An 11,172-nucleotide genomic window follows, 5' to 3' on the forward strand; every position below is an offset into this window, starting at 1 on the left:
CCTGGAGCTTAGAACTGACCCTTGGACCTCCCACCCATGGATTCCACCTCTTAGGGGAGGGAGGACCCAGCTCACAGCCTTTTTCTGAAAGGAATTCTTTGGGAGGTACTGGCTGCCTCATCCCTGGCACTGTAGCCCAGGAGGTCTGGATTGACACCTCATGGCCTCACTCTTTCCTGGTGTGGTCTCCAGGCTGTAGCCAGTACTTCAAGAGAACCACTTGGTAAGCAGACCAGCACTGTCCTTAGCCACGGCACTAGCTTGCCTGCTGCCCACTTGGCTCTACAGATCCAGGCAGAGCTGAATGACAACGACATCGTCAAACTACCAGCTCTTCTATATGAGAGCGTGGCCTCTGTGCTTGGTCAAGGATCCTTTCCGTGGAAGCTGGCCATCCACAGTCATTCATCCACTATAGGTCCCTTGACTGTGGCCTCTTAGTGTTTGGGAGATTGGGAACACCTTGCCCTCTACTCTGGTGAGCAGGACCGTCTGTCCATCTTGTGACTGGGCGTCTTGGACCATGTAACAGCCAGCTTTAGAAGGACACAAGGTAGAACCCTCAGTTGTGGTCCTGCAGCATCTGGCCCAGAGGTGTTTGGCATTGAATGATAGCATTTTTTTGGGGGGTGGAGGGCCCCAGTCTCTCCGAGGCAACAGCTTTCCTGATCACTGAGGGCAAGTACTGCAGAGCTTGAGCCTGGGCACAGTTCTACCCACTTCTTAAAAAAAAAAAAGTATGGGAGGGGTAGAAGCAGCTTGGGGCCTGTGCTCAGCAGGAGGCACCCTATTCCTGAGGAGAAGCTTGAGGTCGTGTCTCTGCCAGGGACCTGGGCATCTGAGGAGCTGTGTCTGCTGTCTGCTGTGGCCTCCATGTCCTCCATGTCAGGGCTGCTAGGACTGCACCTCAGTATGCCTCCGCTAGGCTCCGGGTTGAGAACCTGTGTCACAATATGTGCACATTGGTTCTCTAGGGCAGTGCTGTAGTCCACTCCTCAGTATGAGAGAAGCCTCTTCCTACATGGGCATGGCAGGCAGTGTAAACAGGAGTAACTACCCCTTCACTAGCCTTGTCCTGGAGAGTTGAGCCTGGGTTCAGACCCTCCACCTGACACACAGGAAGACTCCAGGGTAGTGGGACAAGCACATCTGCCCTGGACAGACCAGCCACCAGAGTACTCTTCCCCTAGATCTGAATCAGCCATAGCTGTCTCAGCGCCAGGGAATGTTGGAAAGAGGTTTGCATCTGTCCCCAGAGCTGCCATGGACACAAGAGCCTGAGATACCCTGAGCTAGGGTTTTGTGGGATGAGCACCTCCTCCCCAGAAACCCTGGCCATACAGAATCTATCAGAAGTCCTTATTTAGGTTACATCAAGAGGGAGACAGGAGGCCATGGCCTGCTTTGCAAATGAGCACTGGTCAAGAGTGCAGTGTTGGCTACTCAGAGGAAGTTCATCTCAAGGGGTGACCTGGGAACTCTGATATGAGAGATGACCGAGCCCCTTCTTGGGGGACCCAGACCCAGGCCTGAGCAACACAAATGTCCACTGCCTTGGAATCCCCACACTCAGGGAAGCAGGACAGGATGGAGGCTGGAAGCTCCTACAAGAAATTTGTGCACGTTCTTGGGTATTGACATATGACCAAGTATGGCTGAAGGCCAGCAGCTGCCCCATGGCAAAATTTTCCTCAGAAAATGTTTGTCCTAACACATTCTCTCATATGCCTACCAGCACAGCCCATACACTAGACATATATGTGCATTCATATATGTGCACACAAAAGCTTACAGACCACACCTTCATATGCACACACGTATACACACAGAGAGACACAAGCGTACATACAACAGGTGTACTTTTTCCCTGTTTTCCTTATATTTTTCTATAATTCTTTTAAATCTCATTTTACATTCCAACCACAGTTCTCCCTCCCAGTCCACTCCTCCACACGGGTAAGGTCTCTCATGAGGAGTCAACAAAGAACAGGTGTACTTTCAAATACATATTCCTTGTTACACACATACACATGAAAGCTCACACACAGTTTGTCAGACCACTCATATAACAGGTATATATACACATACATATGAACACATGTGATCTTATAGGATACATATTCCACATATGCACATACAGCAAATACCCACTTTTATGCCTGCATATTCACATATATGCACACACACATACACACAGAAGCTTTGCCCCCACCCACTAATCTTTTTCTCATTGGCTCTTCTTGAAGAGAGCTACCTAGGGAGGGTGCCACAGGAGTTAATGATGAACGTTCTAAAATGTTGAGCGTTGACTGGGGTGGGTGTTCGGGGTACCTAGGGCTTCCAGGCAACAGTGGTAGAGGGTCCACCTGGAGCCCATTGAATTCCCACACTGCCCTCTCCTTGGAGTAGCTGGCAGTTGTCTATAGGTGCCAAGAGAGGCCGTGGTTTGGTCAGGGTGAGGGCAGTTCTAGTGCCTACTGAGGTCCAGATCAGTCTGTGCATTGGGTCAGTCTTGGTATCAGCCAGTTCCCATGCCCTCCTGTATACATGCCTGGCTGTGATGTTTTCTGGGTTTTCAATCATGGCCTCCATGAAGTGCACTCTTGTCTGCTGGGGCCAGAATCCATCTTCTGTCCTACATGTGGTCTTGGCAGACCAAGTGTCAATTAAGCCAACTGTTAGTTATGCTTTCACCTTTATGGACTGCACTTGAAATCCACACTAGACACTGAATGGGCCTCTTTGGAGAGGACTCTCTAAGCTGTAGTCATCCCCAGTCCCTAGACATAGGCGATGCATATCCGGGGCCACTTTCCACCTTTAATGCACTGGTTCAAGGTTCCTTCTCCCCTTGAGCTGGTGGCTACAGACTCAGAATGTGGAAAAGGAGGCCACCCTGCCTTCTGCTACCCTCACTGGGTTTGTCCTATATTAGGGGCACCGTGAAGTTTCTACAAACACCCTTACTTTTTGTAGAAAGAAGTGGGCCCAGAGATGTGTTCAGACCTTCCCCCAGAGGTGAGAGAATCTAGGACAGGAATGCCTTTCTGAAACACCAGAGCTTGTATCTTTCAGTTTTCTGGCTATAAGTAGTGCGCAGAGTGGAGGCTAATTCACTCTCCCTTGGCTCGCACCCTGACACCAACAGGACAACATGTGAGCCTTTCTCTGAGGCTACAACCTCTTGAACTAAACATGAAAAACTTGGTTTGAACAATGGGACCCACAGTAGAGGGACTCAGAGCAGGGTGGGCTGGGGTTAGAGTGGAGAATCTATACAGAATACTCCAGAAGTCCAGGCTCACATGGCTGGAGTGATGTGGTCATCTGCTACCATGATGCAGAGAGACTGGCCTTCTGCTCCCCTAAGACCTCCCAGGGCATAGGATGAAGGTTGTGGGGAAAGAAGTCCAAGAAGAGTCTGTAGGCTGTCCTAAGCTCCCACTGTGCCCACTGAGCCAAGCAGGCAGGAGCTTCCCAGAGGAGGTATTATGATGGGAATTATGGTTTCTAGAGATCCAGATGCTTCTTTCTGAGGAGTCTCAGCATGTGCCCAACACATGCCTTAGGCCCTAGGCCTTAGGGGCCCAGTGTCCCTGTGTGTGAATGAATTGGGGCCACAGTTTGATGAATTTTGCTTGTCTATGAGGTGGTTCTAGCAGCAGGCCTTGGGAGGCACCAGGAAAGGGTTATACCCTAGGTTATACCCACCAAACACCTAGAGGTGCCTGGGTTTTAAGTTTGTTCAGAGCTTAGATGAACACCTTGGTGTCCCAGCTGACAGAGGATACTGGGTCTGGCCCATGACCCACCTGAAGTTCCCCTGGTGTCTAACTCCCTGTCAGAGAAGGGGTAGTTCCCAGGCTGTTCTGGGACTCCCAGGCAGGAGCACACATCGCTAACACCGCACATCAAACTGGGACTGGCTTTTCCAAAGTTGTTGCCTTAATGTATGTTGAGGGAAATTCACTAAGGTCACCCCTGCCTCTGCCTGATACAGACACACTAGACTCCACCTCCAGGTCCTGCTACTGGAGAGGAGTGCTGGTATGACGGGCTGCCACTAGTAGTCCCACATGGAGGGGCTCAAAGCTGTGATCTCCTTGACGTCATCCAGCTGCCTGGGATGATTCCATATACAGTGCAGCGAACCCTGCGCTTCCAGCCCACACCTGCCCATTGCAGTCTTGTCCCCTGGCCGCAGCTGCGGCTGCAGCTTCCCCATCTGCGCTGTTGCCTTTGGCTGTCTTTGCACTTTTGTTCATGCTCCAAAGAATATTTCATAATGCCTTCATACTGATGTGCACCCTAACCATTTTGTACGTGCCCTTGGGCCACAGCGAATGGCCTTCTCCTTCCGGCCAGCGTGCCGCCACCTGCACACAACGCTGTCTTCTAGGGATAGACGCCCAGGGAATGAACTCTAGTTTTCTAACTGACCAGCTGAGATGCTAACTTACTCGACATGAACAGAATGACACTTGTGCTGTGTGAGCGGGCCAATGTGTGCTCGCAAGGAACTTCGGGGCATAATCCCGCAGCAGGGATGCATGCAGATGGTTCTGGAAAGTTTTGCTGCCACAGGGCTAAGTTCAGATGCCCAGTGGACCTGTGCACTTAGTAAAACACAGTGATTCAACTTGGACTGCCTGGCCTCTTCATTTGCATCTGTCTCCTGGCAGCTGGTATAAGGGCTGGGGGTCTAGCTGGGGAGGTACAGCCACTCAGCACTTCAACTTGGGGCCTCTAAAGTCCCAGGCTCTATATTTCTTGGAGCTGTTACCTGAGTTGTTAGGGTCAGGGGCTCAGTCCTTACAGTCTTAACAACCTAGGCTTGGCCACTCATCCTCAATAGGTTAGTCTGTCCTGAAGAAATAGAAGCAGAAAAAGACTTACTCAACATGGCCACATGGGGACGATGAAGTCTACTCTCACCACCCCGTCCCCACATACCAAACCCATCTTCAGGGTCTTGCTATTAGGCTTGAGTTTAAATAGGAGGCAAGAGGTATGTGTAACCAAACAGTTTTGGTAAAAGTGTGGCCCTGCCCCATCTTTAGAGTGTCTTCATTATTCTACCAGGACAGTTACAGGGGCACCTTCAAATAGCCTCAGACTTGAGGCTATGAAACACCAGACATGCCCCCATCCACTTGGGAACCAGTCTGAATCAGCACAAGTCCTCACCCTCAGTATAGTGCTCAATTGTCAGGACGGCAGGATCCTGGAACAACAGGTGCTTCCGGTTTGGGCCATCCCATACCCATACCCTTCAACAGTGAGCTAGTTTTCACAGTGACACTTGCACCCATATGTCATGTCCTGATTCTGCAACCACCTGGGCCAGCAGGGATCTATATGGCCCAGGTGGGCCAGATAGACAGTTAGACATTGGCCTTGATTTGTTGCTGGCACATAGCCTGGGCTCTGTTGTTATCCTGGCTACTTTAATGTCCTTGGGTGCCCACCTGCTCCTCTCATTTTACATCTCACCACTCCTCTGGCTCTTGCATAGACTCTTGGTTGCCTATCCTCTGGCTACCCTGAACCCCAGTAGGGTGAGGTGCAGGATAGGTGGGTACTCACTCGGTCTGTCTCTCTACTGCCTGAAGATTGGTGGAGCCTGGCTCTGGTGGGTTCTGGCCTGTAAGTTTGGGGTTTTGCTGTTCAAACCCTCTCTAGGCTTCTGGGGGCAGCTGAGCATGAGGAGCAGCTGGACTTGGCTTTGGAGCTCCTCAAGGCATTAACTGGCCCTAGACAGATTCCCAGAGCTCTTGGCACAGCTGAACAAGACATCCTGCTTCTGCTTTGCAACATGGTGCCCAGGAGGGCTTAGAACACCTTTGGAAAGTTTATGGGGCCATGGGTTCATGGCAGGCATTGTGGATATGCCAATAAAGCCTTCTGTTTCTGGGCCTTTATGATCAGTCTGAGTTTGAGGGCAGTTACATGGCCTGACTCATGACAGCTTCCACCTTTCTGGGCATGGCCAGTGTCCTTTGCTCCTCTTTCTTGCTGTGATCACCTTCCTCTCAGTGGTGCCTGCCTCATTTCTCTGGGCCTAGAGGCCTCTGTGGGGTTAGAATTGGAGTTAAGAGTTGGTTGTGATAAATAGAGAAGCCCGACTAACCAATGAGACTTGTTCACAGAGAGACCACCCCAGTATATTGGGGTCTGCTGTCTTTTTGCTCTGTTTTGCATAACTTGCTCCTATAGGATACCGCCTGTCCTAAAATGACTGCTGTAGCAAGGCCATTGCAGCCAGAAGATTGGGAAATGGAATCTTTCTACTAGGTATCAAATACCTGGTTAAAAGAAGAAGCTTATTATTAAAGAGAATGGGTAAAGATGTGTGTCCCCTTTGGGTGCACCTGATCCATACATCAGAGCCACATGGCCTTGGGTTAGACATTGGCCAGTCAGCCAGAGACCACAGACAGAGCAGAGCATAAAGGATGGTTTGTTTCCTTGGGTTAGAGCCATACCTACTCCAGGCTCTCTGCAACCTGTTCTGGCCATGGATCCCTGTCCAGGCTTCCTGAGTTATACCTATTGTTGTAGGGTAGCAGCAGCATCTATCACTTCATCTCATAGAAAGGGAAATGGGGAATGGGAGCCTGAGAGTCTCTGGCCAGCAGGGAAGTACAGATGCATTCTGGCAAGTTCCTTCAAGGATGGCCATGCTGTGGACACTCTGGAGCATCCCTATTCTCATCTTCACCGTGGCAGTCACACTGTGGCATCTTATGGGTCCCTTAGCTAAAGATCAATAGGGTTTAGTGGCATGGTGGTAGGAAGGAATAAGAAGCAGGTCCCTAGACTGAGTCTGGGGGCTGTAACCTATGAGACCCCATGGACAGCTGACACCCAGGGAAGCAGTGAGCTTGGGCATCCAGGGACAGTGTGCAGGCACAGAGGAACCCAAGGCCCCAAACTCTGGCCTTGGGAACCTCTTACATCCTTGCAGTGTCTTCTAGGGCATTTCCTGTTCCTCAACTCACGTGTATCCACCAAGTCTATTCCTTGTCAGTGTCTCTCTCCTGATGCGTTCCTCTCGTTTGTCCATGGTCAAGTTTATCCCTTTAGTGGAGGAACCTCATCCAGAGCTAAGGACCTCATCAGATTGTCTCAGATGGCCTCTCCCTGGTGACATCAACATCCCAGAAGTCTGAAGTAACAGCCTACACGGCGTTTGTGAACCTCTGTACACAACGCACACATCTGTGCCAAATATACTATGACCCCAAACTCCACCGAGACCACTAGGTACTTGCCCATTACCTGAGAGAGAGGGGTCCCTCATGAGGGGCCACTCTCACAGGGGCCAAATAGGGTATGATTACAGACCAGAAGGGACTTGATACCATGTGGATGGCTGCACATGTTGGGCAAGAAACCACCAACCAGAATGGCTTGAGGGATACTGGGGTTTACCTATCTAACAGCTGCTGGGGAATGACTCCCTAGGCCTATGATGGGCCAGGCCAGATGCTAGTGTCTGCCTCTCAGGGATAGATGTCCCAGGTGGCTTTGGATGTTGGCATGGAGGCCATGCCCACGAAGGCCACCAGGTGGCAGTACTCACCAGGAGAAGAATCCTGTCAGCAGTCACATGATCCTGAAGAGCTCTGAACAGACCCAAATTCAGACTCCTGGAGCCTGCCCCTCAAGAGGTCAGCCCAGGATTACCCGCTAACTCCAGACTTTCTCAGCTAGGCTGACAAGGCTTGGTTAGCCACACCAGTCATTAGGGGCCCAAGGGCCAGAGTACTCCAGAAGGTCTAGAAGCATGGCAGATCCTGGATTGTGGGACTTGAGACTAGACCCTTGAAGTCAATGTGGACCTGAGCCAGTGAATGCCCAGTGCTCAGAGCCAGCACACAGAGAGGGCCTTTGTGCAGAGCTGATCGACACACAGTCTCAGGCCCCATCCTGGCTGTACCCAGAGCACCAAGGCTCAGCCTGTCCTGTGACTTAGGAGACAAATCTACCCGGCGGGGGCTGTTGCCACACCTACCATTGGGGGGTCTCACTTTGGGAAGTCGCAGAGCCCATCTCTCTGACATTCTCTTGTCACCCTCAGATCTGGCTCCAGCCTCATTCATAGGTCCAAGCTGGAGGGGAGGGGTCAGGTGAAAAGAGCCGAGGGGATCACATGGGGCCTGCCCTCTGTTCTCTCTCTCTTTGTCTGGAGTCATACATACCCTGGATGCTCATACTCTCAGCCTGTCCCAGAAGGCCTCCACCGCTGCCTGTTATGCCCTTCCCTAGGGTATGTGCCAGCACTGATGTCCACAGAGCCCAAACTCCACAAGACCCAACTGGGTCTGTCTTCCATGGATCCCCACACCACAGGACCTGACCTCAAAGGAGCCTAATCTCCCTAGAACCAGCTGACATGACTTCCTTGTGTCCCAACCTCTGGAAAGAAAGCTGTTCCAGGCCTAGTATGCAGATACTAGCAAGCACCAGTACTGGAGTAGGGGGATGGGGTTTGGAGTTTTGTCCCTTGAGGCCTAAAAGGTTTTTGAACCATCTCTTGGTGCTCCCTCGGTGCCTGGAGACACATAATCCTGTTCTTATCTCCCCTATCAGCTGGCCCCACACGCACCCCTGATTCTGCTGCTTCCTAGATCACCAGAGCAATAACAACGGGGTACAAAGCAGGGACTGTTCATTCAGGGACTGGGAAACTGAGGCCAGGGATTTGGAGCAATAATGTTGTCAGGGACAGCAGCTGTCAGAAAGAGAACTCAAGAGCCTCCTCCTTGAGCCTTGTTCCTGCAATCCTGGGGTCTCTGAAGCCCCGTTCCTGCCTTGAGCAGCTGTCTCAGGTGTGTGTGCCCTGTGCAAGGAAGGTAGGGGATTTCAGAGAGCAGCAGGCTGCTTAAGGAGGTGCTGGATGGGCTCCCACAGCAGACAACCCTGGGTACCCCAAGGTCAACAGTTCACCTGTACTTTTCAGGCTGATGGCTTGAAACCACACAGCCACACTCTAGCCTCCATCTGTTTTGTACAGGTTGATGCTGGCCTTCAACACCAAACTCTATGCCACCTCTAGTGTCACCTGGTTGCCCTTCTGCCTAGCTGGGTTCCCATCTTCTCCTTAGGGTCCAAACCCATCCCCTCCTTTCTACCCTCTTTCACAATGTCCTCTTCCTTCTAAATTTACCTCAGATCTGCTGCCAACTCCAAGCCAACACACTTCTTGCCCCTCAGGCACTGTGCCCCACGGGTAGCCTTCCTCACGCAGCACTCTTGCTCTTGTGGCCTCCTCTCAATGGCTCTTTCTGTGATTATGTCCCTCTGACTGGGCTCAGGTCCTGGCATTCAGGGTTGGGGGCTTGTTGCTAAGTAGATTCTGGGTACTCCTGAGTCTCCAATAAACTCTTCCCGGTTACAATTGCATCTGCTCTGTTCCAAGGTGAAATGGAAAGGTATTGTTGTTTTGTTTTGTTTTGTTTTGTTTTGTTTTGTTTTGAGACAGGGTTTCTCTGTGTAGCCCTATCTGTCCTGGAACTTGTTCTGTAGACCAGATTGGCCTCAAACTCAGAGATCTGCCTGTTTCTGCCTCCTAAGAGCTGAGATGAAAGGTGTGCACCACCACTGCCCAGCAGAAAGTTTTTGTTGTTTTCATTTAAAAGTGAAGACAAGTCCTAGATTCAGCTCTCAGCACAATATACACAAAGTTGCAAGTGGGAACCTTCGACAAAGCCTACCAAGCCTGCAGGCTGGTAGCAGAGAGAGGTGCCACCCAGGGGGACACTGTGGCCAGGATCATGTATAGAGCATCTGCTGCATGACCTTCCACACCACCTCTGTCAGTGCCCGCCTCTGGCTTCAGGTGCTGCCTAGCATTCTCATTGGCCCAATGTCGGGCCAATCTGTGGCCTTGGGACTCTTGCCCCTGGGGTCCCAGGGTCAAACCTGATAGAGGTCCTGTAAACAGTATATGAGGATGAGAACACCTCAGGGTAGAGGACAGACCAGGGCAAACTGAGGCCCAGGGCACCAAACTGAGGTGGGGGCCTAAGAGCCCTTGTAAGGCCACTAGGTTGCCTCTAGAGGGTTTGATTCCTTGTGAATCCACTCCCTGGCCTAACAGTGAAGTCAGGGGTTGGTTGAGCAGCGTTAGATCAGATGTTACTCTATCATAACTTGTCATCCACTCTCGGTATAGCCTTGTGCTGGGTGTTTAAGCACCGGCAACAGCTAGAGGAAAGGCCCCAGTAGACAGCTCTTTCCTGGCTGGGCTCTGCCAGGAAAATATGCCCCAAATCTCTGCTCACCACACCCCAAGTCCTCAGCCCACAGGGGCCTGGCTCTCACAGGGAGCTGCAGACTGTGCTCCCAATCCTGCACAGAGCCAGACAGCTGCATCTGGGGCTATGCTTGACATTCAGAGCTGCTATTTTTCTCTCACACGTGGGTCTTACATTTGTGTTGGAATGGATTCCTGCTAACTTCTTTGTTGCTGCTGGCAGACAGTCAGTCCTCTGTGGTGAATGCAGGATAGACACCTCACACCTGCCCACTGCTATCCCCCCAGGGAGCCTGGACAACTTTCACCCCATTCTGACTTCTGTCCTTATCTGGACTGAGGACATCTCCCTTTTCCTGCCCATAGTCCTGCTATGCTGTTAGGGTCTCTGAGGACACTTCCTTCCCCATTCTCCCCCACCCCCACCCCATCAACTCCCTTCAAGCAGGAGTGTCTCCATTCTTTCCTTCCCTGGTGCTAGGGTATATTCAGTACCTACCAGCCCACCCTCTCTGCTGGGGCATTAGGTAAGCCACTGTGGGTCCTGGATCCAGACTTGCCCCTATCACAGTTTAATTTGATTGACAGTTGCTTTTCTATTGTCAGTTTTACTAATTTTTATTCTAATCCTTACTATTTCCTTTCTTCTACCTTTTCTTTTTAGGTTTAATTTTCTCTTCCTTCCGTTTCTTGAGGTGAGAGCTTGGTGTGCATATTTGAACCATTCTGCTACATGCAGGCCTTTGACGCTATCTATACCTTTCCCTCTCAGCTGCCTCCCACACATTCGATATGTTTGTCTCGTTTTCATTTTAGTTCTAAGTATTTTCTCATGTTCTTTAAACTTTACTTCTGGGGATTCTTTGGTGGCTGCTCTTAAATCTAGATTAATTTTTTTATATTCTGGGACC

At 51.0% G+C, this 11,172-nt stretch overlaps 1 protein-coding gene across 4 annotated transcripts in view; it reads left to right on the forward strand.

The window, feature by feature from the left end:
- Kcnq2 (potassium voltage-gated channel subfamily Q member 2) overlaps window positions 1-4,067 on the forward strand; it is a 61,204-nt gene extending 57,137 nt beyond the window's left edge. For all 4 annotated transcript variants that reach the window (XM_035446598.1, XM_035446597.1, XM_035446600.1 and 1 more), the window contains one exon: window positions 4,023-4,067. In XM_035446598.1, coding sequence (XP_035302489.1) covers window positions 4,023-4,067 — 45 coding nt within the window. The remainder of the gene's footprint in view (window positions 1-4,022) is intronic.
- The last annotated feature ends 7,105 nt before the right edge of the window (window positions 4,068-11,172 follow it).

This window comes from Cricetulus griseus, chromosome 6 (assembly GCF_003668045.3).
Source record: "Cricetulus griseus strain 17A/GY chromosome 6, alternate assembly CriGri-PICRH-1.0, whole genome shotgun sequence".
NCBI lineage: Eukaryota > Metazoa > Chordata > Mammalia > Rodentia > Cricetidae > Cricetulus > Cricetulus griseus.